Here is a 27,669-nt window from a genome sequence, read left to right as displayed (position 1 = left end):
TAAAAAGTAGAAATATAAATAGAAGGTGAACATTAGATTATAAACAGATATAAGGAAGTAATAATTACCTAACCTGACTTGATGAAGGCTTTATTAGATGGAACATCATAAATGGCATTACCAAAGAAAGAGATGTGATTGCTGGATGACATTTGCACAGTCATCTTGGTCCAGATACTACTGGAACAAGCAGAAATGGTCTTTTGGCAATGAACCACTGGGGAAACGTCTGCCCATTACCACACAGGAAGACAGTAGAAAAGGCAAGGATACTGTCCAGCTCTCCAGAACAAACTTCAACTACTTAAACCTGGAGATCTTGTTTTCTTATTCTACCATGTCCTGTTTCGATCAGAAAACACCTTGCACCTTCACAACAAGTGACCTAGAGTTCTGCATCCACCAGTCCTTCTTGGTGTTTCCTCATCTCCAGAGCAGATCTATGCTAGATAGGGAGATGAAGCCATGTGAGTGAAAACACTGTGTAATCACAAGAGTCAGCGTTTCCACACAAACACATGTTGGAAGCGTACTGAGGTTGCAGAGATCACTTTTTTAATCTTAATTTTAGGATACCTAGACTATGCATCTTGAATATTATCTTAATGAGGTGTTTTGAATACACTTGCTTTTAAAAATAAAGTAATAAATAGTATTTCCACTATGTGCATCATCCCTACAGAAACTAGGATGCTGCCTTTAGGCCTAGACACACTGGTGAAGAAACGGTCAGTAAAGAGTCACAGGGCCATGAAGTCACTCAGACTGGGAAGGACCCTCAGGATGTTTTCTATTCCTGCCCCCTGCTCAAAGCAGGACTCATTCCACCATTAGATGTGGTTTCTTAGGGTATCGCTGAGGTTGTCCAACTCTCTATGTGCACTCAGGCTAGCAGCAAAGAAAGACTAGGCTGGAGGCTGGCCAACAGCATACAAACTAAAATTTGGGAGCCCTAAGATGCATTCCAGCTCAAGAGGGACTGACTCCCTACTCCCAGTTCCACTGCAGAGTGTCACTGCAGCTCAAAGTAATGCCCAGGGACAGCACGACAGGGGTTGCCTCAGCTCTGGCCTCTGGTGCCCCCAGCCAGTGACTCTTCAGTCATCCTGTGAGGACGGTGTATGGAAAGTCTGATCGTGGGAAGGAGCTGTGCGAGGCGGAGGAGATGAAATCTCTGGAAATATTTGCTGTTAGGCTTTAGTAAACCTCTATGGGATATTTGGTAACTGTGGTTTTTTCCATGTCTTGAAATAGTCAACCAAACTTGAAAGGCTTTGTGAGGATGGCAAAAGGCACATACCTGATTCAAAGGCAGAGAAAGGCCTGTCTTTGCTCAAAACCACAGGGGCAGATATTATTTTTTTTAAAAAAGCAAAAATCTAGCCTTCTTCTTATAAATAGTTCAACCACTTTTCAATTCAAAAACTTAAAGACCTGGAGACTGGCATTGGATAAAAATTAATTTAGCCTAAATACATTCACATTGGCAGAGCTCTGGGAAATCAAAAAAATAATAATAAATAAAATTAAATTTTTAAAAAAATACTATTTAAACAGGAAGCACTAGAAGACCTTCACAATGGCCAGAGCTGTCCATCCTGCCTGTAATATTGTTTGTTAAGCACTTTAGAATCCTTAGAAATGAACAAAATCATATCTCTGAAGCTGCTGGACTTCATTTCTCTGCTCCCCATTTTTCTGCTGCTGTATCTTGCTGCTACTTATTGTCATTACAAACCACAGCTGGCTGGTGAGAGCACCAGTCAAGCATGTTTTCCTCTGGAACTAAACTCCAGGAAAATAAAAACTCTGAATATGCATTGCATCAGGATAAAGACAAATTTTGAAGTTTGCTTCCAGAGAAAATGCTGGTGCATTTAAACTGTATTAATGTACAGGGGAGGCAGTGCCAAAGGATAGCAGCACTCCACAAATACAGCTGCAATTCCATGAAGTCAGAGCAAGCAGCTCCTTGCCCACAAGATGAGGTAAGTATGGATGTAGTGTAACAGTCTACAGAACACAAACGGATCTTGCAGTTCTATCTGGGTTGTGAGGCCCCAAAACTGGCAGTGTTAAATACATCGTACATACAGTTTTTGTATTCAGCTTGGGTTTTATTTGACAGTCCTAAATTTTGACTTTTGAAAGAGTATTCTTTCTATCATTATTATTATTAAGGGTTGTTTTTTTCTGAGCTTCCAGTATGCCATGTCACTAGCTGGTCAGGGATCATTGATGGACTCTCCATCCTCTCATACACAGCAAAGTGTTTGCTACGGGTTTCAGAGCAAGATTTCACCTCACAGGAAATCAAAGTTAATGGGAAATAATACTCATCTCATTCAATTAAATAGTAAAGCTCACACATTTTCAGGACCTTAGTCCACAGACATTTCCTTTTTCTGTCACAAAAATGCAGTTGGGAGGATAGGTAACATAAAGTACAAAAAAAGGTGCTGTAACACAGAGTGAGACAAGGGGGCCAAAACTGTAAATTCCTTCCATCAACATGGTAATCTGTATTTGTAAAAGGCTGATATTGAGCAGGCAGTGAAAACAGAAATGCATAACCACATCACATCATTCCACTGCCAGAAACATTCATACTAATTTCCACCATCAAACATACAGTATGATTACTTAAAAGCTTTTTTAACTTACAAAAATAAAATCCTCAAGATGGTATAACTTCTCACTTTCATATTCTGTAATGTGAATATACATCAAATTGGCAACAATCTGTACCTTGTGTACAAGCCTCCTCCAGGGTCATTTACATGGAATCAATTCCTTGCAGTAAGTAAACACTTCTTTTTCTTGGGTTTTATGTTAAAAATTGAAAATTAATCTTGCAAGTCATTTTGAGCCAGCAAAACAGGATTGACAAAGCAAGTACTGTAGTATGGTATCTTTTATTAGGCCAACTTAGAGTTCAAAAGTATGCAAGTCTCCTTGACCACACACAGGTTCCTGTATGCAGAATTCCAGACTGGAGCCATAAAATGTATTAAACTACTTGCTTTGTCACTACTTATATATATATATTATATATATGTGTATAATGCATATGCATACACATTTGAAATGCTTCAGAATAAACTGTTCATTGACATAGGTTTAAAACAACAACTCTGAAGGATTTCTGTGCGTTGGCAGGTAATCTTGCTATATATTACTGAGTTTAATAATTTATCAGTACACAAAACAAATCCTCCTTCTGATTTCTAATGAGGTCTAATTCCTATGAAAAAAAGTCATAGTAATAATGTTAGCAAACATATATTGTTTGCTGTTTATAATAATAACAATGAGAACACGCAAAAGAATACACAAAGAAACAGCGCAGTGTTTCACATTAAGTGTTTTACAAGGAATAATACAGAGCATCACTAACCTTGTAATAGCTATGATACTTCCAGATGCTTTATGCAGGTAAGACCTATTCTAAATGGAAATCTCTTCTCCATAAGAATTCAAATGTTTTTAACGTTGTAATGTGCCCCAGCGAGATGCGTGCATTACCTGCTCAGCTCTGCTCTCCACCTCACAAGCACATAAACAGACACCACAATGTTATTGAGCACCTCTCAGTCCACATGGCAAACCTGTCTCTCCTGGAACAGAAGGGCCAGTGGTGGGAGCTATATACAAAGAATGTATTAAAGAACAGTGACAGAAGCAACCCCTCTTCTTCCTTCAAGTTCTGATGTTTCATTAGGAGTACTGTCACACCAGTAAATGGAAGCCAGTCATTGTTAAAAAGACTGAAGAACTGGTGTCCCTCAAGCCATTGGGCTACCGTATGCAACGGTTCATAAATATGAGTATCAATAACTGCAATAATGGTGCAATAACTGCAAAAATGGTATTCAATAATGGTGTCTCTAAAGCCCCCAGCTACTGCAGCTCTGCCAGCACAGGCTGTGGCACTGGCTTGTGCTTTAGTTGTATGTGCCTTGAGATGGATTGGTGGGTCAGATAGCATCAAATGCACCTCTGACAAAGTCTGCTAACTCACTTTGAACGAGCCTGAAGTTGATGCTACATTTTGTTAGATTTGATCCTGAACAACAAAGGCTGTTTAAGACCAAAGAACATCACAGATTTGTAGTAGAGCTTTGTGTGGCTACAGCAGTATGCTCACAAAGAATCAACATTTTGATCCTTCTGCTGGTGAACTGGGTCATGGGAAAAAAATATTTGTAAGTAGATACTGCCTTTAGAATAAATTTAAGATGTGGCCTCAGTGTTACCCTATCCACCTAAAAATAATATGGAGGATTAGACATGAAAGCTAGAACATCATTTATCCCTGAGCTGAGATAATGGCTACTAAAAATGTGGATTTCATTGACATGATTTACTGAACTTGATGACAGACACTCAAACATGGCTCCATTAAAAATAAAAGCAACTTACTTAAATCTCATGAGGAGACATTTTCTCTTATTGGTAGAAAATGTATGTCAAGACCTTTAGAAACTTAGGAACCACATAAAAACAAAGTAACAAAGAATCAGCACTCATAAGTGTCTGGCTGAAGTTCCCACTAAACGAGCTTTGAGAGATCATTTTTTCCTGACAACAAAGGCACCGGAGGGATTGGCTGGATTCTAGCTCTCCACTACAACCTATGATGAAAAATACTGCCTGTGGCCAAATGAAAAGACAAGAACACTTTCTCCCTGAAAATGTGGGTTTGTTTGCACTTCTAGAGTGAATATAGTCCAGGGATATCATCCAAGGACATCAACACCATCAGGGCCAAAGGGAGAGATGTAGTTATAAAAGTGTCCCAAATATTGGTACATTGTGTTTTTTGAAGATGAGAATTTTATCAATGACTGCGAAGATACTGAAAATCTAGAAACTAGATTTAGATTAGTATTCTTTTGCTTCTGAGTTCAAACTCCACTGCCAGGTGTAATGCACTGCCTCAGTGTTCGGTGTCAATGACGGTGACTCAAAGGCTAGCCCAGAGCTGTCACCCTCTTCTCTGTGGACCTCAGTGACAGCTGCTACAACCCTGGTCTTCTGGAAACACTGGTCTTGCATGCAGCTGATGATAGTGGGTGGCCTCAGTCCTCTCATTAATGGGACACAAGGAGAGAGAAACAGACACTTCTAACATGGTTCTTCCCACCAAAAAGGAATTGGTTAAAATAGGTAAGATGGATAATTCCCCAGAAGTACCCACTCCTCTCCTAAGATGATAACTTAAATACAAACATTCACATTGCAGACATCTACAAATAGATTAGAAGAATCCCGCCTCAGACATCTGCATTTCAGAAGAGTAAAACATTGGAGCCTCATGGCACAAATACACTTAAGAGGTGATATTACCATTGTAGTCTTACACATTATAAAGACTAAAGCTTTGAGTCCCAAGTCTTCTCTGGGCATTCACAAAGAATGTCAAACTGCACATTTGACAGGAATGTGGCCTGATTCTCAAGAGAAGAATATAAATCATGTCCATCATGTCATGCACCTTTCACATATGGCTTAAAGCCTGAGAATTTCATGAAGTTGTACATATATTAACTACTATTTTAGTTATTTGACAAACTCAGAAAAACACGTATGACAAAAAATTTAGTAACTATGAATTACAGTAGTAATAAACTATCCCAAATTAATATATCCAAGTAAACACTAGGACTTTGCCAAGGAACAATAAACTAAAGATAGTGAAGTTTGGGGCTCCTTTTTACCTTTGGATAGAGTCCTTGTTGAGAAAGTATACATACTGTGATTTAACAGACTCAAAGAAAAGTAAGCTTTTATTCTTGCTCTATAACCAGATTCTTCCATAATATTTTCATAATTAAAAACTAGGAGTAGGCAGGTGAGAGGCAGAGCTGTTCCATGTGAACAAAGAGATGAGAAAGAAAGTCATAATTGGGGCTCCTACTTCCAGATCCTACTGCTCAAGTTATAAAACTGCTATAATGCCTTTCTAAGAGAGCTTTATGATGTTTTTTTCATAGGAACAGGCTGCCCAGAGAAGTAGTGCAGTCACCATCCCTGGAAGTGCTCAAAAAATGACTGGAAGTGGCACTTCATTATATGGTTTAGTGGACACGGTGATATTAGATCTAATGCTGGACTTGATCTTGCAGGTCTTTCCCAGCCTTAATGATTTTGTGATCTATGATTATATGACTACAAAGAGCATTTAGACACTCAAGTCACTTGTGGACATCTACATGTACCCAAAAGGTAAAAATCTAACACCTCTCCCAGGCCTCACAACTCTCACTGAGAGATAGGTGAATATTCCAGATTAGCTCAGTGATTAATGAAATTGCCCTAAAGAAAAGAAAATAGAAATGGTCTTAAAATAGGAGACAATTTTATTGAGACAAAAATAAAATTCTGCATTTGGGCAGCCCTTGAAGGATACTGGGCTAAGGAAAAATTCTGAAAAAAAAAATTAATAAACTGAAGATTAAACAATCATAATATGATGGGATGTACATCTGACAAGGCATATGCAGGGATCCTTCATTCTGTTTGTCACAGGTTATACTGCATCTAAGAATGCATGAGGAAAGATGGAAAATAAAAGTAAAGCTACAAGAACGGCTAAAGGTCAAGAAATATAAGTTACCCTCAATCACTTTCAAATCAAGATCCAGAAAAGGTAGCAATGGTCTTAATTTGCAGCAAAATAGACTCGGGTTGCAGATCAGGCTTGTATGTGTTATTTGCACATGTCAAAAAGGACAGTTTTCTAAAATTATTAAATACTGGATTTAACTACTTTGAGAGGTTCTGCAATCTCTATCCTTGGAGGTCTTGGAAAGCAGGTTAGTTAAATATCTGTTACATAGAACATGGGATATTTAATGTGACTTGATCAGAAGGAAGGAGTAGATTACTTCATATCTGCTCTAGCACTGTTTTCTGTAATCCTGTGATAACAAATCACTTTAGAGACTTGTCTTTGACTGCAACACTGTGTCATACCCAGGATTAGAATATTCTGGTTCTACTCATTCTTTTAAATAACATCAGACAGTAATATTGACCTATTCATCAGGAAAAAAAAACTCTTTTAAAAAGCCACATAAACAGGTAATAAAATCATACAATAATTTGGATTGGAAGGGATCTCCAAAGACCATCTAGTCTGATCTCTGTCATGAGCAGGGGTTTCTTTTACTAGATCAAGTTGCTCAAAGACCCATGTAACATGACCTTGAACACTTCCAATGATGGTGCATCCACAGCTTTTAAGGGAAACCTGTCCCAATATCTCACCGCTTTTAGTAAAAAATGTCTTCTTTTTATCTAATCTCAACCTGTCCTCTGTCAGTTTAAAATCATTGCCCCTTTCCTTGCCACTACAGTCCCTCTGTGTTTCTTAAAAATTCTCTGTCTATACTGAAAGGCCAAAATAAGGTCTATCCAGAGCATTCTCTTATCCAGACTGAACAACCCCAACTCTCAGCCTTTCCTCATAGCAGAGGTTTTCCATCCCTCTGATCTTTTTTGTGACCCTCCTCTGGACCCACTATAACAGGTCCTGTACTGGGGAGTCCAGAAGCGGTTGGTAACTGCCAGCATCCTCCTTTTTACCACTTTTAAACTGGGGATGATGTTTCCCTTTTTTTCACCCACTGATGACCTCACAGGATTGCCATAACTTTTCAAGAGTGTTGGATAGCACTTTGGCAACTACATCAGTCAATTTCCTCGGGTCTCTGGGATGCACCTTATCAGGTCACACAAGCTTGTGTTGTTTCCTCAGGTGGTTAGGAATCCACTCTTTTCTTACAGTGGGAGGGACTTTGCTGGGGTTTTGAGAGATGTAGAAAAGAACTTTGGAAACTGAGCCAGAAAAAAAAAGCAGAGAACTGAACCTTCTCCATGTCATCTGTCATTAATCTTCCTATTTATCGGGGCAGGGGCTGGTGGTGTAACCCTTGCAAATTTAAAGAAGTGCATAACTACAATATTGTTGAATTTTTAAATATAAACGGAACAATTTTATCATTGTTATGTCATAAAAAATCACACTCACATTTACAGCTACATCAATTAGAAACACAATAAACAACGTTAAAACCCTGAGCCTTCTCAGAAACATGCTGTCCATTTACATTGAGTGAAGGTAATTTTCTGGTATTATATTTTAATGACCTTATTCCCAGGGCTGAAAAATTACTTTATCATTTGTTCTAGATGGTCCAAGCATACATCCACCACTTCTGTGAGGTCCTATGGCAATAATACAGTGCCTTCCAATGAAGTGATGTTTGGGAGGAGAAGTATGAACATGGCAATTGTTATTTTAAAGCCAAGTGTTCTTTTACATCTGTGGATTCACCTGCCTATGCTTTTTCATTCCTGAAATTAATTATCATGTTACTGCTATCTGTTTCTTATGAGTTTTTACCAAATTTTAGAATTGAATTGAATTTCCCAGTTCAGTTTCAGGAGAAACATTCTTATTTGCATCACAGAAGACATCGGAGGATTTCACACATGAATTGTCTCTCATGCTCAGCATACAGCTGTAAATGGAAATGTCTCTTCTCTGTGCCTTGGCAAAACCACCTTCAAAAAAACTGCTGTTCAGCATTTTGGTTGTTTATATACCAAGCTTAAAAGAATAGAAAACTTGCTACCAACTTTTAATACTGTGACCTATATATTTAAAAAGTCATCAGATCTATTAGACTACATTAAAATTAAATTGCTTCTTTAACCCCTCAAGTAGCAGTGTAGAAGCCAGTGGCTCTGGGATGGGCACTGTCCTCTAGAACTCCACCAGTCTCATTTGCTACTCAGACCCAAAGGTACTGTAGCACTCACAGTTTATCTCTGTTAGCAGATCAAAGTCACACTCAGGATTTGTCTAGACAAGGCACTTTGAGAAAATTAATCTGAATCAACCAATACAAAGTGAACTAACTATATGTTGGACTTACACTCCAAGTATCTGCATAGGTGTTTATTACTGTTGAGTAAATCTACATTATAAATCTATTGAAATTAACTTCCATGTTCCATAGATAACTCAGTCGCAGTTTCTTAACAGGAACTCCCTAATGTGAGCCATAAAGCCATCCTCTTTCTTAAGACTTTTTCAGGCAGGAATTACTCGATCTAAACCTGCAGTTCTTAACCAGGCAACAAGAGGAATTATGGCAGCTATGACAGAAGTGATCTGTTAAGCTGACTAGCTGGTGTTATAATCAGATCACTTAGATATTCTATATTTAAATAATGCCCTGTTGCTATCAAGCTTTCCTAAAATTCTAATTAATGGCACATTCCAAATGTGAAGATATTGCCCCTCTTTCCATAAGAATTGAGAGAACAGAAGTGATTTGTTACGCACCTGACACAAAGGAAAAAAAAACTGTATAATTTAACATTAGACACATAAAATACGTATGTCTACATCTTACCTGTTAGATCATACACTGCACAATTGGGTATTCATGGGTGCATCTCCTCTTTAAAATAGACTAGATGAGTTATATATTCAAAGTGCCTGCTTCTCTCTAATGACTGCAAAGAAGTGTAATGTGACATGGTACACACTGTATATCTCTAAACTACACTAATGTGTGTCAAGTTTTCCCTAATCTTTCTTTCATCTTGGCATGCCCTGCTAAACATGACTGCAGATTTCCAATCTCTGGCTGCAATCTGTATCTCCCCTTCTCCTCTTCAGGTCATCTTCCATGCATTCTCATTTAATATTTGAATATCATTAAATATCTGAATATCTGAAAGTCAAATTTCAATGTTGGTGGGTTGTTCTGGTTCCAATAATTCAACTGTTTTGCTACAAATAGCATCTGAATGTTACTTGTCACAAGCACTGTTGTTTTAAGGAACCATGCTCACCTGTAGAAAAGACAGATGGAAAATGCTCAAGGGCATTGTCTCACATGAGATTGCTCTAGCAGTCCCACTGCTAAGACTGTGACAGCACAGTAACCCTGGCAGATGTACTTCAGCCTGTGAGCCCCCCTTCTCCAGTCTGATTTCAGGCAGGCTGGTGCATCCCTTCCAAGGCCCAGCCTTCACTCGAGGCCACAGTTTGGAAACTGGTGCTCCAGGCCTCATAAAGGCTTGAATTAAGCATATATAGTATTTTCTGGATAAGACTAGGTGGAATCTAGTTTCCTTCTGTGGCAGGATAACAGATGGGATAAGCAGGAGGTGTCATATCTTGACTGTTTTTGACACTGACATGTATTATTCTTCTACCTCAGACACAGAAACACAGTTTAGAGGAAACTGATATGGGACGAGTACAAAATGGCTGGGAAATCATTCACTAGAAGTATTTATCAGTGGTTATTTATTGAAATGGAAGCATATAGAGAGTGGAATTCCTCAGGAATCCATGCTAAATTTGAAGCTTAGCAATATTTCCATTAACAACCTGAATGAAGGAAGATAAAATATGCTTATTCATTACTGCAGATAATCCCATAGAGACCACCAGCTTACTGGAAAATAGGACTGAAATTCATATTATCTTGACAAGCTGGAGAAATAGTCTTAAAAATAGGTGGCAAATTTATGTAAGGACATATAGAAAGTCCTGTATTTTCACACTACAGAAAATAAAGTCTAGGCAAGAAGTGGTAAGACAGCAGCCTCATAGAAAGGAGTTAGGAGAGCACAGCCAGGGTTTAATCAACTGTGCTGTTGCAATTTAAAAAATGTTAAAAAATAGTAAACCCCACAGAGGGACAGTAAGAGCAAAGAGTAAGATAGCCTTGAGAGACTTGAACTGGGGCAACGTCCTAGATGGAATACCGAGTCTAATTTGAGACACTGTGAAATAGAAATTGCACAGAGTTCAGAAAAGAGAGAGAAGACTTGTGAGAGGTTAAAAAAAAAAAAAATAGCACACCAGTGAAGAAAATGCAAAAGGACTGGTGTAGGGAATGCTGGGCTCCATGACAGCTTTGATGAATGGAGACGAGGGATCTCTGAAGGCTGCTCTTAGGATATCAGGTTTATTAGGGATGGAGAAAGGTCTTGCCTGGAGCTGCCAGACGCAGCACGTGGCGAGGCTTGAGGGGATGGGGAGGGGAGAGACAAGGGGTAGAGAGGATGCTCTAGGAAAGGGTGGAAGCTCTAAGAGGGGGAAAGATCCAAGAGGGTGTCTGGCCCCTCAGAGACCCCTTATCAGGGGGCTTCAAGGTGGGCTGGAACAAGACTTAGGCCAATGGGGTCACAGACACCTGATGCTTCAGGGGAGGGTTACAGGTGTTGGATGAACCATACATTTTGGGGTTGAGATGGAACAGTCCATTTGACTTTTGGACTTGTCTGTAGGTAAGGGTATTGTCCAGCCAGTAGGGGGGGATTTTTTTCATCCTGGCTGTACTATTGTGAATCTTTTGCCAGGCAGTTATATTTATTCATCTTTCCCAACAGACTGGCATGGTTTAATCCACAGATGACTGCAGAAGACATGCCAAGAAAACACTTCCAGCAGGAGGGGTGGTTAAACACTGCATAGATTGCATGAGGAGTGTGTAAAACCTCATCCATGGAACAGGCTAGACAAATGGAAAAGACAAAGGGTAGCAGATCATCAGGGCATAGGGAGAGGTTCAATGATCTCTGTGTTCCCTTTTACCTCTGTTTTCTAGGATGCAATCATTCTGCATCTTCTAAACTTTCTGCTAAGAGCAGTTGTGTTTAGAGTAATTGTGCAAAGACCAGCATTTCTCATTCAGCATCCTTGGAGCTGAATGAACCTGAGCTTTTTACTTGTTATAAATTCAGTAAGTTCGCTACAGCTCAGAGTTCACTGCACTAAAGCTAAGGCAGTTAGACAGCCTGCTTTTATAATGCTTTCAGTGAATAAATTTGCACAGCTGCTACCTACAGTCTACATTATTGCTCAGCACCACTTTGTTAATTTGGAATCCAGATCTGGTGACTGATTTAGGAAAACAGTTCAGCTAATCCCTAGTGAATAGAAATCCTCAGCCTAAGATTGTACGGCTCACCAGATTCCCACACGTGCAAAAGCAGCAGCTGCCTTGCAAAGGGAAGTTAAAATATCAAGCACAAACTTTAGGGGGTTTTCATATGACATGCTTATTTTCCTTCCTCAGAGACCTAGGGCTCCAAAAGGAAGGAGTAGAGACAATCACAAACTTTCCCAGTAGATGACTTTCATAGTAAGGTGGAAAGTGCATATATGTGCCCCAGAGAGCTCTGAGAGGACAATGATCCTGGCAGGACAACATTCAGGGCTAGTGTTAAATAAATTCTGCTAATTAGCCTACTCTTGTTTTTTCAATCAGCCAATACAACTAGTGTGCATAGCCATGTGATATTAATAACCCATATATTTAAAATTATCTTCATGTAATTGCCTTCTGCATGATAAAACATATTCAGGTAGAGTACTGTGAATTACAGTTCCTTGGTGAGAACTTCTGGGCAAGAATTCATTGTTATGGGAAGGCTCCTGTGCATTCTTCATGCCTGATAGGAATCCCTTGACTGACCCACAGTCTGTTGAGTTTTGGGAGACAACATAAGACCCATTATTTCACTCAAACTTGGCATGAGGCAGGCAAGCAGCTGGGATGTGGAGATAGGCAATCAGCCAGACATATGTTATGTACCATACCTGTTCCTGCAGTAGCCATCCAAATTTAGAAATAAATGAAAAAAATATAATAAAAACAACTATTTTAATTACAATAATGGAAATTCATTTCTTCCTCGAAATTATTATTATAAAGACATAATAACTGCTCTCAGATAAGTCCTTCTGTGTGGCACTGCATTACTGAATGGTTCTGCTGCAGCTGGAACTAGCTTCTATTAAGCACAAAACTTCCTCCTACCCATATTCAGGAGAATGTCCCCCAAATATGATTCTCTCTATTCTCATATTTATAATACAAGCTTTGAGAACATTATGTAAGTTGTCTAGCTATATATTGATTTATATATGCCCCTGGATATCTCAAACATATGCCTCCCTTTTCTCATTCTTGCTGTGCTCTTGCACTGATTTTTCTGATTTTTTTTCACTTTCCCCCCATACTTTCTTCCACTGTTTCTGAGACTTTTTTTCCTTCCAAATTAAGATGTATGGAATTAACCTTAGAAGCTCCTTTTCAATAGACTTATGCTTCTCTCCTGTTCTCAAGAGCAAAGAGATTTACTGATTAAATACTCTCACCTGCCAATTACAAAATGGAGCTCAGTGCAGCGCAGTGCAGTGCACTGCAGGCCACTAGAGAAGAAGAGCTGAAGTCTGTTCATTAGAAGCAGGATATTCTTGTCCAGGGTTATTTTCTGGGAAGTATACATTCACAGGTGCAATGAGAGATCACTGATGTAATGCCTAAGAAAAAAAAATGAGGCTCAGAATCTAAAGCTATTCAGATACTTACATACTACTGCCCAGCAAAAAAATATTTAAATAGGAGTCAGATGCCCAAGGACCCCAGATGACCTTTGGGGATCCAGACCTATGGTCCCATCTGAGCTACTCAAGCACCAAACAATTCAAGATGATCTCAGGTGAATAAGAGTCTCATGTGGAAAACTTAACTAAAGTTTCTGACATAAATATACTTCTGGGAAGTGAACTAGGTGTTGCTGGTCTGTTTTCTGAGATCTGTATTACAGATAGCCAATGTGCACAGAAATGGCTGAGTGCAAACCATGTGTTGATTGTGTTAACTTACAGTTCTTGTAGTGTCATACATTGCTGAGCCACTCATTTGACCTGTTAAAAAAAAAACAAAAAAGGCATATTTACTAAAATTATGTAACTAGCTTTTGATTAGTAAATAATTTCTGAATATCATTTTATATTGACAAGACTTCCTTTTCATATAACATCTTAAAAATTTTACCTTTAGCCAGATACTGACAGGTCAGGGATCTGGCATCTAAGGTAGGATATATGCTTCCAAATCAAGTGCTTCAATTTGCTGTGCAATACATGAGAAAATGTAGACTCTCGGAAGAGTGATAACTATACAGTTGCACACTAAACCATGAAGAGTCAGGTAGTACAACAGGCCAGACATGTGAAGCTGATGAAATTTAATTTCTCTCTGGAGTTTGCATACCTTGAAGTAACAATTCAAAACTAGTTTGAATTCTAGACCAGCACTTAGCATCGTCCTGAAGCTCTGAGCATTGCTAATATGGTGAGCACTTCAGCAGAAGCAGTACTATTAAATTTGCACATTGCAAATCTCCAAAGCCACAAGCACACGCATTTCATCACCCAAATACTTTCATTTCTACCTAAGCAGATATACATTAGAGATACTGAAGGTTTCTCCATACATTAGCCACTTGATACACTAATCATTTTGGTTACTCTTCCTTCAGTTCACTCTAGAACACTTATTAATTTATGACTGAGAAGTAATATTAAATAATCTATTAAAATGAGGAAATATACATTCAGATTTATGCAGGGAAACATTTTTTTCACTGTTCATTCTTAATTTACATCTTGATGAGTCATATCCCCACTGTTACACTGCCAAGTCAAATAACATTTCATTGTCAATTAAAATTGTCCCACGGGACTGTAAAACGCAAACCTCTTTAATGAATTTGGTCCGCTAAATTATTACGGCCAAGAAAAAAACTAGTGAAGAAGACATCTTTTCAGAGCCACTAGCTTTTGAGAGGGCGAATGAATGATTTGCAGTTTCAGTGGAGGAACAGCTATACCTCCCTGAAGGGAATGGCCGGCGGCGCCGCCCCGAGTGACCCGCACGGGCGGCCCGAGGTCTCCAAGGCGGGAGACAAAAGAAAAATTGAAGGATCGGGGAAACCATAAGGTGTATTGGTGCAGCTGTACAGAAGCCAGAAGGGATTGATGTTATCAACAGCCTTTTCGAGTTTGGGGCTAACCATGTATTTTTACAGGGAGGAGATGCGGGATACGGACACCTTTTGAACGCCGCACCTCGGCAGCCCCGCGTTACCGGCGAGCCCGGGGGGAGGCGGCGGCCAGCTGTAGCGAGCTGGGCGGAGAGCCCGGGATCGGCTCTGCACGACAGCCCTTCCGCTCACGGACCCTTCGCCGCGGCCGCAGAGGCCGGGCCGGGCCGGGGCCGAGCCGTGAGTGTCCGGGGCGGTCTCCGCGGCCGAGGCTCAGCCCCTGCGCGGCCCGGCCCCGGGGCGGTGAGCTCCCTCCTCCCCGCATGTCCTGCCCGGCTCGGCCTCCGCCCGGCCCGGCGCCGCACGGCGCTGCCCTCTGGACTGCTCCGGCTGTCCCGGCGCCGTCCCAAGAGGTACCAGCACTGTCCTAATTGTCCCAGCACCATTCCAGCCCTGGCCCCGTCTGTGCCAAGACTGTGCCAAGACTGTCCCAAGGCAGTTCCAGACTGCACCAGCGCTGTCTCAGATGTTCCAGCACTGTCTCAAACGGTGCCAGGGCAGTTCCAGTCTGACCCAGCTTTGTCCCAGCACCGTTCCAGGATGTCCCAGCATTATCACAATTGTTCTAATACTGTACCCGACTGTCCTAGCATCGCCTCAACTGTCCTAGCACTTCCTGACCATAGTCACAGACTGTCCCAGCGCTGTGCCAGACTTTCCCAGTGAATTGTCGTGAACTGTCCCAACACAGTGCCGGCACAGCCACAGCTCCTCCGCGGGTACCCACCCCACCTGTCCCCCGGCGTGCCCTAGGGCGAAGCTCGTCCCCCGTGTACCGGCCAGGTGGCACGAAACGGAGGGACCTAGCGGTGACAGTTCCAGGGCCACGGGAAGAACTAATCCTGCCCCGGGATAGCACATGGCCACTGTTAGAGAGACAAGCACGGGAAAAGGAGCCGGGGGCTCTGCCGATGGCACCCACACGCTGCTTTACTGTGGTGTTTGCAGTTACTGTGCTCAGAGAAAAGTCAGCAATGCTTCAGCTCCCCAGGAACATCCGAGCACGGACAAACCTGCACCTCGGGGTGTCAAGTTTGCAGAAAATGGCCAAAGATACTTCTTTTTCTTTTTTTCTTTTTCTTTTTCTTTTTCTTTTCTTTTTCTTTTTCTTTTTCTTTTTCTTTTTCTTTTTCTTTTTCTTTTTCTTTTTCTTTTTCTTTTTCTTTTTCTTTTTCTTTTTCTTTCTTCCCGGAGATAAAAACAGTAAGCTGAACGCAGGAGATAAACAACTGTCTGGTGGTAAATACTGACCAGCAGTAGCAGCAGCAGCTGGAGCCGGATCACCAGCACTGCCAGCGTGTTAGCGGCAGCGTTCAGAGGAGAGCGGGAGAGAGGGGAGATCTCCGGGCTGCCGTAGCTGCCTGCACGCCCACTGCCTTCACTGGCTCGAGTGTCTGCGAGAAAAGATAAGAGGCTGGTGCAGAGAAACAACAACAATAAAACAAAACAAAAAAAAATGTAGGGAGATAAAAAAACAACAAAACATTAATCATTTGGAAGTAGCTGCAGAACCACTGTCCCCGGCCGGGGCGCGCAGGGCAGGTGGCAGCGGGTGGCGGTGGCGGTGCAGCGATCCCTCTGTCCTGCACAGGCCAGCCAAAAGGGCCAAGGGAGGAGCGAGGAAAATGAACCCCGGCCACAGGGAGACCCCGCTGCCCCACTGGGAAACCTGCGGGGAATGGACAAGGCGCCCCGTAGCATGGATGGCAGGACAGGAGGTGATAAAGGACTCCCCCACACTGCAGTAGTGATGGAAAAGGAAAGTCTAAAACTCCCCAAGCGCACGTTTCAGTTTCAGCGGAGCGGTATGGAAATTAGTCATCCAGTACCAGGTCCTGAAGGCTTTTCGGAGAGTCAGAAGTTACGTTTCGAAGCAGTGTCATTGTCGTTTCTGTCTTTACATATTTCCAACACACTAGAAAGTTTCCATCCGAGCAATTTGAACCTTTTACGGTAGCCACTCTTTTCCCCGGAAGCCAAAACCAGCCTGGGAAGCAGATCTGCAGCAGGCTGGCAGCTTGCTCTTCGCCTCGATTCGCCTGACCAAGAGGTGATGGTAAGGACGGCTGCACTGCCAGGACACCCCGGCTCCTGGCTCCACCACCGCCTCACTGGGACCTGCCCTGGGACCAGAATCGTGTCCCTCAGCAGCTCGGCATCTTCCCCGAACGACTAAATAACTCAAAGCAGCAGCTAACTCAACTCCAAAAGGTCACATTTGCGGGTGGGGGAAACCCTAAACAGTTGTTGCTGCTCTTTTGGTTTGTTTTTTTTTTTTTTTTTTTTTTTAATAGCGGCATTCCAGCTTTTCCCAATTCTGAATTTCTTTGCTTAATTGCATCGTTTGACTTTCTGCTAAAAAGGTGTGATCCTTTGTTTTTTTTTCTTTACACGTTAAATAACTCCTGATGTGCCAGGAGAAATAAAAGTACCACCAGACACCCAAGGTGCCGAATATTTTTGCATTTGGTATTTTTACGACGAGATTTTAAATCACATACTCTTGGATTTACACCCAAGTCTGTGCACAGTTTGACCAGAGACGAAACCCCGCCTCAGTGTCACTGGGGCAGGAGAGGGACGGGGGACACACAAAAATATGAGCTTGGGGACATCTCTGCGGAAAAGTGTGTTTGAAAACGGGACGCTAATAAAGCTGACATCGAGGGGGATGAGCAGGATGTTGAGCCTGGCTTGAAAGCGAGCCTTTACACAGATATTTTGTTATCATCAGAGAAATCTTTGGACTGGGAAACGAAAAGGAGCGAGAAACTTAACGCTTGCGGAAGGGAGAAGTGGTGTCCCCATGCCCATAGTCCCGGTGCCCGGCAGCCCCTCTCCAGCCAGAGGCGGCTAGGCTGCCATGGGGGACATTTCTGAAATTATACCCCCTGCTCCTGGCCACAGTTCTGAAATCGCTGAAGTTTTTAATAAATATTTTTTTTAATAAAATAAAATAAAATAAAATAAAATAAAATAAAATAAAATAAAATAAAATAAAATAAAATAAAATAAAATAAAATAAAATAAATAATTAAAAAAAAAAAAAGGCAGAAAAGGCAAGTGCTTCCTGGGACACTGGTCATCCAGGTTACTGCATTTCTTTTTCTAAGCGCTGTCATTTTTTGGGGTATATATCGTTCCAATCGTGACGAGAACGTGTTAAAGACCCCACTAATTTATAAAGAACAAAGACACTTTCCAACTACACTAGGAAAGAAAAAGAAGAAAGGAGGGGGAAAAAAACCACACCAAACCTCGACTCAATTGAAAACAACGATTTTGTTCTTGGACGGCTACCAAGTTTTTGCTCTTACCGTCCCGGGACTTTGATTTAACCTCAGTAACATCCTGAAAGGCTACAGTCACTTTGCATACATCGCATCGTACCTTTTCGGTCCCGCAATAGATTGCAGTTCCGAGCTGACGGCGGACTCTCCAGCAAGGTACTTTTTTCGGTACAAGAAACGTGATGAACCGCACGGGGTTAAATTAAACCTCGCAGATATCCAGTTTGTATGAACAAAAAATCGCCTAGTCTTTAACAACCTGGTCAAACACGCTGGACAGGACAACGGTGTCTGAAAATTATTACGAAATTACGCGGGTCTAGACACACCCTCCCAAAAAAAAAAAAAATCAGACAAAAAAAAAAATTAAATGCCCCAAAAATCTCGGCAGGAGTGACCGGTGTTAACTGCGGCTTACTGATCCTTTAGCTTCGCTTCGACGCGCAGATCACGTCCATCCTCTCCTCAGGTTTCCCAAAATCTCGCCTTTCCAGCCCATTCTGGGGGCTTAACCGTACGGAGAGCGATTTAGGGGAGCGGAGGGGGCTCCGCCGCCCGCCCTCCTCCTGTTGTGGAGCTGCCTAAGCCCCTTTGGAGGCGTTTGAGCGGGGGACAAGGGGAAGTCACGGGGTCCTGGGGCTGCCTCGCAGAGCCCGGGGAGTGCAGCCCGGGAGAAACCTCGGTGCTCCCGCAGAATTCCCAAGAAAACCGCCGAGGAGGAAAGCGGGATGCCGGAGTCGCTCCTGCTTCGCTGGAAGTGCAGACGCACTGTGTCAGCCCCGGTACAGCTGAAGCCCCCCCCCCCCCTCTCTCCCTCTTCCCTCACTTCTCTCTTCTCCCCAGCTATATATCTGGGGCTTTTATTGTTGGGCTTGGATTTTTGATTTTTCGGTTTGGGTTTTTCTTTCATTTTTCCTCTCTTAAGTGCAAATATGTTCTCTCCTTTGCCTTTGACATTTGGGGCTTATGAGCAAGAAGAGTTCTCTTTCCATGACACCGCGGGGGAATTTTAGGGGTTCTTTGAAAAAATAAAAATCAGGCAGGCGAAGGCGTTGACTTTATTTGGTGGTGGTTAGCAGCACCCGCCGAAAGCAGAGCCGGAGGTGGCTGAGCGACAGTGGCTCATCCCCACGGTGAGGCAACAGGGACGTACCCCGTGTCCAGCTGCAAACTGGGAATCTGCTGGGGAAGGGGGCTTGGGGAGGTGCCCCCTCTTTCCCAAAACCGCAGGAAGCATTTTCCTGCCCCCCTCCCTGCTTAGGGGTACGGGGAGCTGCTTTCAGCCTCTGCCTCCGAATTTCGCTGGTTCCTTAAGAGGAGACGCTGAACTATCACTGTTGCAAGAAACTCACAGCTGCTACAAGTTGTTACTAAAGAGCATCGAATCAAGTCTCTATCATTGCTGTGAAATTTTCTTTTTAAAAATAAATAAAGGAAAGGAAATTAGGTTTTTCTGTCCTATTATTAAATGCAGTAAGTTGCCGTACTCGGCTAATAAAAACCTAAAGCTTTATAAAAATATATCAGTAATAATGACAATAACACCAAAAGCAGTGCTCGAAAGCAGTGGGCAAACCCGGCAAACTCCCGACCGGAAAACCAAGGCGTTTGGAGCTAAGTTTTGTCTTTTCAGTTCTCCTGCTGGTGGCAACGACGTGTCGATATAGAAAAAGTCAGAATTGAGGGGGAACAGCGGGGGGCAAGGGAGAGGCGGCAAGAGCTGCTTTCCAAAGGCGGAGTTTTCTGAGGTCATTTCATCTCGAGTCTTTCGTCATTTTGAATATCAAAGAAAGCTGACTCGATGTTATTCCCCGTCCCTCGCCTGGCCGGGGTGATGCGGTACCTTCACGCACAGATTACTCTAATCAAGATGTTAAAACAATCAGGGTTCCCCGTTCCTGACGCTGACTGTACGTTTAACAAGCGCTCGGCGCGACTGTCCGACCTCGCTGCAAACTGGATTCAGCTATGAATCTTGACAGTGTGGACATTTGAAGTTTAATCGTTGCTACTTTTACTTTACATTACAGAAGAAGCATGGAAAGTTGTTCGGTGAGTTTTTGATTGGAACTTCAGAGTTTTCTTTCTCTTACCGTAAGAACAAAGCAGTGTGCAACATGTAGTAACTTTCCCCTATAAGGCATCTATTTCCCGGTGAAGAAAACAATGACTATCCCTTCGGGATATAAAGTACAGCTCTTAAAAACTCGGAGAAAAGACCTTGTCCTCCGCTTAAGCTCCTTCCCCCTCAAAAACCAGCCGGTAAGAGGCAGGCAAGCTGCTCTGTCTTCAAACCTGGGAGGAGGAAAAAAAAAAAAAAAAAAAAAAAAAAGGAAAGCAGCGGAGGCATTCCTTAGAGCAGAAGTGAAACCGTCTCGATCCAGGCGAGTTTGTTTGTAAACCCGGGAAGCAGCGAGCCCGGGCGGCGGCGGGGGGGCGGCTCCGCCCAAGGGGTGCGGGGTGTGCGGTGGCGGCGGGACCCGCCGGGGCTGGGGCTGCAGCTGCTGACTCAGAACAGCAATGTAGGTCATAACGAGTTTCCTTAAGTTACCTAAGTTCCAACAATTCAGCTTTTCTTTAGAGACTTCTAAAGTGCTGTTGCAACATTTCTGAACGCCGTGGCTTCTGCTGAAGCTCAGCCGCCGGCTCCGAGCCACCGGGCTGCGGCGGGGCAGCGCCAGGGGCGGGCATACCCACTTCGGTACTTATGCCTTTTACATCTTGCTTTTATCATCCCATTTCCACCACAACGCTATTTTTCTTTCTTTACTCTTTTCTCTCAGAATGCTAAAAAAAAAAAAAAAAAAAAAAAAAGTGCCAACGCGTCGCACTCCTTTTTCAGAACAGAAGCGAGAGAATTGCCTACCTACTCTCTGCTCACTTCAGCTCTTTCCAACTTTCAATAAGGTTTATTCACGGTTCACAGTTTGGATCTATCCCGTATTTCCACTATTTACTACTTTCCACCACCAGTCAATTTTCATACCCTCAGTTAAAAGGCTGTTAAAAGAGCCCACTTGTGCCAGGGGTTTTGTACGCAGAAAAACAATCCAACATTCAACACCATCCGTCTTCGAACTATGTAATTTTCGTTAATTTCTTTTTCTTTCCCCTTTCTTTTTTTTTTTTTTTTTTTTTTTTCTGCAACCTCAGCAGAAGAAGCAAAGAGTAGCCGCAGTCCCCACGGAGAACCCACTGAAGATAAGCAAGCACCGTGTTCTGTCGCAAGAGCAGTGATGTGGGACAGAGAGCTGGCTGCGAAGCAGTAGAGGAGAAGAAAGCCCGGCATTCAGGGGACACTTCAAGAAAGGCACCACACTAACGGAATTTATTTTATTTGCTCGAAACTTTCTTCAGGCATTACCTGCGCTCCCTGCTCCGCAGGGACTCCACCACTAGCAGGGACCGTGCGTGGGTTGGGCGGAGCAGGAAAGGGAGAGTTCCGAGAGAATAGCACTCTCCCCCAGAAAATCATCATCGAGAAGGCGTCTGTTGTCCGAAGCCTAAGTGAACTCATCCGCCCATAGAACTCAAGAAAACAAGGAGCGGGATAAAAACCTCTAAACGTCACCCGGTTCGACGGCTGTGTTTCTGCAGGGCGAAAATCGCCCGCGGGTCCATCAGGGGTATTTTTAGGGCGCTCACAGAGCCGATGTCACGGTCACGCACGTCGTCAGCCTTCCTCCTTCCCTCCAGCTCCTCTCTAACCCCGCAGTGACAACCCACCGGCCTGTGTGATAGCAAGGAAGGATTTTCCCATCTAAATATATAAAGATTTGCTCAACCGAGCAGGAGCCCCATGGATGTTCCCCCGAGCCTGTTACAAGTAACAGCACCAGCAGCTCCACGGAGCCCCGAGGCTGGAGCCGGGAGCTGTCGGCAGGCTCGGACAAGCCCGGTCCCGGCCTCCGCCCGCCCGGGGCACAGCGGCTCTGCCTCCCGGGGCGGGAGGGACGAGACCCCCTCTCTCAAAAAAAGCCCAAAAACCTCCCCCACCAAGCCAACAAACAGACACACAAACAAAACAACAACAACAAGAAAAAACACCCCAAAAAACAAGTTGAAAGGAAGCAAACAAAACAACAACAAAAAGGAGCACACTTGTTTTGGTTTTTTTCCAGGCTGGCTACCCTGCGCCGTCCCCGCCGGCAGAAAGTTCCCCCCCGTCCCGCGGCACCCGAGGGCGGTGGCCGGGGTGACCGTGGGCGTTCAGGACCCGGAGGGAAACGAGGCGTCGGCAAAGCTCGGCAACCCTTTGGGAGCACGTCCCCCCAGCCTTGGCGGCGGTGAAAGGCCCTCCTCCGGTGTTTGCAGTTTTCTTTGTTTACATTCAGTTTAGAAACATTGGCCTTCGTCCAGAAAGACGACGGTTCCCCTTCTCTCTCCCCGCCATTCCGTGCCCCCTCCCCCCGCTTCTTCCTCGGTGGCGGAGAAAATACGTAAGGTTCACGATCCCCAGGTTTTAAAATGTTTTCCCTTCGGCTCCCCTGATTCACCCTTCGGCGCTACCTCGTAAAGAAAACGGAGCCGGGTGGTGTGTGCACCTGCCCTCGGAGCTCCCAGCCGAGGGGGTCGCAACAGGTTCTACCGGGAGACGGAGGGTACCGGCGAGCCGATCAGCGCCCTACCGAGCGGCGGGTCCCCCCCTCCCCGTGGCCCCGCCGCTCGGCTCGGAGCGCCTCGCCTCGCCGCCCGCGGGGCGGTGCTGTGCGGCGGCAGCCGGGCGGGGAAGCGGCGCGGCTCTGCCCGCCGCCGCCGCCGCGGCTGCACCGCCCGGTTCTCCCCGTGGTCGCGGCAGTGGCGGCGGCGGCGGGTGGGGGAGAGCGCTGAAGTCGCTTGTACTCGCCGGGCTTGCACGTCCCCCCCCGCCCCGCCCCTCCACCCCGATATCTTCCCCCACCACCCCTCGGCGAGGAGTAAGTGCCACCGCTCCGCCTTCTCCTTTTCGCAATGTTGACGCAATCTATAAATAGTGGAACAAAAGGACCAACTTCCTCGCAGCTTTGCTGAAACTGCACAAAAAAGGCAACCGGGGGGGAACACACACGCGGTTATTTTTTGATTTTATTTTTCTCCAGTTAAAAGGCGAATCCTCCTCCTCCCTTCCTCCCTCGCTCTCCTTCCTCCCCCCCACCCCCCCCTACTGGAAGATCTTTTTTATTTTCCCTTGCTGCCTCCTATGCTGGCAACGTCCTGCGAGTGGCTATTTTGCTTTTGCACCGAAAGAAGAGCTTCCCCCCTCGCCCTCTCTTCTGACAGTAAGTGCCATTTAGCTACTGCCTTTTCGGGGACTGGAGGGGGGGCCGCCTGCTCGCCTACCTGTCTGCTGCCCCAGAGAGCGGGCAGCAGCGACCGGGAGCTCCGGGAAAGCGGGGGGAGCTTTGGAGGCGGTGAGGGGACAGCGCCGCGGAGCGAGCGGCGATGCGCGCAGGGGGGACGGGGCGTGGGGGACCCCTGGATTTGGCCGGGGGGGCCGACGGGTGAAATAAGGTGATCGGGAGAGAGGACGGCGGTTGCCGCCCGCCGAACAAAAGCTGACGCCGATATTAAACGGGCTTTTGTTAGGGGGAAGTGAGTGTGCGTGCGTGCGTATATGTGTGCGGGGGGGACACCCCGCCCGCAGCAAGTTGCCGTGCGGCGGAGGGCACCTCAACTTGTTTACCGCTCGGCGCGGCGCTCATTGGCGTGTTTACCCTGCACACACGGCGCGGGGCTCCCCTCCTCCCCCAGCCCCGTCCCTCTTCCGTGCCCCGGGAAGGGGAGGGATGAGCGGAGCGGGGTTTAAAGCGGCGCTGGAGGGGGGGGGGGGGTGCGCCGTCAGGAGATGCTGATAACGATCACGCGTAAAACAACCACCCCCCTCCGGTTTGCAAGTCGGATCGGTGCAAGCGCAGGCAGTCACTGGCCGGAGGGAGAATTACATCATCCCCCGCTCCAGTGATGCTACCTTTCGTGCCGCTACCATGCGCGCAAGGAAACAACCGGGGGCGCGCCTGACGCCCCCCCGGCGGCTCGGTGCCACCCGGGGGGCGGCGGGGGGAGCTGGGGGCGGGGAGGCGCGCCCCCGCGTCACTCACACACACACCCGCCCGCCCGAGTGTTTACAGCGCTCACACAGGCGTATTGTGACGCCGCCTGAGTGGCAGCCCGCCGCGCCAACGCGGGGGGCGCGGCCCCGCCGCCGCGGCAGAGCACGGGCGCCCCGCCCGCCCGGCCCCCCGCGGGACCGGCGGCGGGGGCTGCAGGGCCCCGCCGAGCCCGGCCCTCAACGCATCCGAAGTTAAATCCAGCTCGCACGCTCAGTACCAGCGTGGCTTACGCGATGCCGATCGGTTTGAGTTTGTGACGTTCTGTGACGTTTTAAGCGCACGCTGTAGAAGGGATAGCTCGTGAGAGAGGCGAGCTGTGTTTGCGAGCGCGGGTGTCCGTGAGGTTGCACCGCTCCCTCCGGGAGGGAGCGCGGACGCGGGGGCCGGTCTCTTACCGGGGAGCACGGTCCTGATGGGACTTTGGGACAGGGACGCCGTCAGTGTAGTATCTGTCATAGCGATGGCCCCATCATATCTGGACACTCCATTGTCCAGAATGAACAATATTTTTTTTTTTAAGGAATATAGACTTAAGTTCAGAGGACAAAAATCTAAATTTCACACATCATATGCTTTCCCCAGTGTTACAAGTGTAATGTTATAGGGTTAGAAACTTGTTGCAATATGCTGCTGAGTTGGGAAAAAGTGTCTGTGGGGTTTACTCAGCCTGTGAAAATATTGAAGCAGTACTTACCCACTGCAAAGTCAATAAAACTGTATCACACTAAAACCAACAAAAAGTGCTTTGCAAATTTATATTTGTCAAGAATTGTCTGCCAGAATGCAACAGTGTAAAAATTATTGCCAAAACACCGGCATCATCTACATGCTGTAAAATTCAAGTAACCACGAAGCCCGTTTAATAGTACATATAGTTTTTAATATGTTAATGGTTTGGGATTCTTCAAAGCATATTACTTTTTGAAGTCCGGGTGTTTCTATTTGTGGAAAAAAATAGACTGAGAGGCTTTGAGCTCCTACTGTTACAAAAGTTAAAAAGAAACAAAGTTGAGCTGCTAAGTCGGCAGTCTGGAATGAGTCAATAGTATCTCCTTTGTCCTGCTAGCTTTCTCTGCTGTGGTGTATCTTTGCTCTATTTCCTCTGCAAAAGCAAATGAGCATTTCTACCCTCAGCATATTTAACAGACTTAGTAGAACTCCTGGCTTCTAAATATTCTAAACTACCAGTAATATTCCAATGTGTCTGCCTTTCCCAGCAGTATACAACAATCACGCTACCATCAATGACAGTATGCTCACTTTTTTAACCACAGAAATACTTCCATATTTCCCATTATCTATATTAATAGAGCAAACTATTCTTGCTGTGTTGTAGTAAGCCTTCATAAGGGAACAAATGCCTAGTTAAAGTACTCCATTATCCCTTGGGGTTTTGGTTGGTTTTGGTTTGTTTTGTTTTTAAGGGAAAAAAAAAAAAAGATTGGGCTGGAGACATGAAGGACATGTAAATAACTCCCCTCTTCATTTACTTGGGGATTCCCTGGGAGTCTCAGAGGGCAAGGAGGTAACATAGCTGGCTTTTACAACAGGATGACAGGTCCTGACACAGGGTCACAGGGAATCTATGCTTGGCTAGCCCTGTGCTCCAGTTTTGTTTAGCTGGTAGCTAGTCCCTTGAGGGATCAATGTCAACTTAAGCATGCTAACTTCTACAAGCAATGGGCTGGCCAGTGACTGAGAGCTATGACTGGCTCCTCCAGGGCTCCCTACTTCTGCTGAACTTGGAGTTCGAGTGCTGCTGCCAGGCTGCTTCTGTGGCTCTGCAGCTTGTCACAGAGAGAATTAAAGGCAACAGTACAAAGCAAGCGCCAACACTGCCTGTTCTCTGAAAACAAAAGGTGGCTAGCAACAGCTAGATGTATTAGGTGGATAGGAAAAGCAGCTTGGGAAGGCACATGGATTAATGACTGAGGCACAGAAACTGGAGCCAACTCCCATCACCATGACTTAAGTTTCTGTGTACCTCAAACCCACTTTCCCCTTAAATTCTGGCCTTGAATTGGTATTAGTTGTTCCACTGATCTGTCACCCTCTCAGAGATAATAAACAAATGTCAATTCAATATACTACACATAAAGGTATTAGATATCAACTTACTTTCTCTTTTAAGATATGTATATCTTAAGTTTACTGATTAGGTAACAAGGTATGTGTGTGTGTGTGTATATGCACACACACATACACACCTCCTCACACTGTCAGTCCTTTCTGATTTAACTTTCAAAACCCAATGGAGATTAGAGTTGGGTTACTAGAGTTCAAAGAAGAGTGAATTTGTATTAAGCCACTGGGGTTGAAACCTGTATTTTAATATGTACAATATGTAGTTTTTATTCAGTTTTATGTTACAGAATGAAGGCTTTTTAAGTCTGCAAGATCAAGATAATTTTTTGTGTTTATAAAAATAAGGCTTGTTTGTTATTAGTTTATCTAACTCTGCTCTTCTTTTGATACTTCGAGTACATAAATGTGCAATTTAGCATAGGTTAGTTGGATGACCCTTCCTTTCCTTTTTTCACACTTGAAAAAGATTATCAGTCAGCTACTGCTGTATTACTGTATATGTGACCAGTCTGTCTGTACCATTTGATGTTTGATACTTTTAGGGGTTTTTTGTTTGTTTGTTTTTTGTAGTCTTATTTTTTTTGAATGCAGGCCTATAATTCCTAACGATAACAAGAAGTTTTCTCTGATCATCATAAAGGCCTATGCTATGGATTTCTGCAGATTTCATTTAAAAATGTGGACACATTTCCATTTTTCATTTGTAAATGGTTTTACTAACTTACATTAGCAAATTTGACTGATTCAGACAGCACAGTTTTCCTGGTTCTGCAAGCAGGCAGTTCCAGTGTTTCAGCACAGTAGCACTCTAACAAGCAGCAGCCATGCATAACTAACAAGTCCAGTTACTGCTTTGTAGAAGCCTCTACCCAGCTCCTATGTTATCCAAAATGTCCATTTTATGTTGTTGCAGTCATATGACAGCACTACTAACAACAGGAATGTGCAGTGGTTATTTACAATGGATAAGATACAGGGGGAGAAAAAGAAGTTTTAAAAAATGGAGCCTGAGGTGCAGGAAGAAAGAAGAACAACTCCAGTTATCCTTTTATAGTAACTGGTGTTTTATGGAAAGTGGTTAAGAAAGGAAGACTCTCGCTTCCTTCCAGCAGTTAGCCAGTGATGGCATGATACTTCTAACTCAAGGCTGATAGCATTCTTGGATAAACCATTATGCAGATTTCATATCTAGTATCTAGTATTGCTCAGCTCCTTCTCTAGAACCTACTTTTAGATTCTGGGTCTTACTCTCTAACTATATTGATGGATGTCTA

General features: G+C 44.4%; 2 protein-coding genes across 22 annotated transcripts in view; one reads left to right on the top strand and one right to left on the bottom strand.

Moving 5' to 3' along the window:
• The window catches only part of LOC116184187 (uncharacterized), a 103,850-nt gene that overhangs the window by 29,804 nt on the left and 46,377 nt on the right, over positions 1-27,669 (bottom strand). For 15 of the 21 annotated variants that reach the window (XR_014954815.1, XR_014954817.1, XR_014954818.1 and 12 more), the window contains 3 exons: positions 16,183-16,325; positions 13,710-13,750; positions 13,199-13,363 (listed from right to left, as the gene is read on the bottom strand). Coding sequence is in view for 2 of the 21 variants with exons in the window: in XM_085578116.1 (XP_085434242.1) it covers positions 13,710-13,750 (41 nt within the window). In the remaining 19 variants the exon portion in view is untranslated. The remainder of the gene's footprint in view (positions 1-13,198; positions 13,364-13,709; positions 13,751-16,182; positions 16,326-27,669) is intronic. The other 6 variants (XR_014954819.1, XR_014954846.1, XR_014954879.1 and 3 more) reach the window with 2 other exon arrangements.
• Positions 23,389-27,669, top strand: part of SPRYD7 (SPRY domain containing 7) — a 121,706-nt gene continuing 117,425 nt past the window's right edge. The window contains exon 1 of the mRNA XM_077781412.2: positions 23,389-23,479. The gene's annotated coding sequence lies outside the window, so the exon portion shown is untranslated. The remainder of the gene's footprint in view (positions 23,480-27,669) is intronic.

Source organism: Lonchura striata, chromosome 1 (assembly GCF_050655825.1).
Source record: "Lonchura striata isolate lonStrDom1 chromosome 1, ASM5065582v1, whole genome shotgun sequence".
Taxonomy (NCBI): Eukaryota; Metazoa; Chordata; class Aves; order Passeriformes; family Estrildidae; genus Lonchura; species Lonchura striata.
Note: the sequence above shows the minus strand (reverse complement) of the source record. Positions and strands in the feature narration are given on the sequence as shown.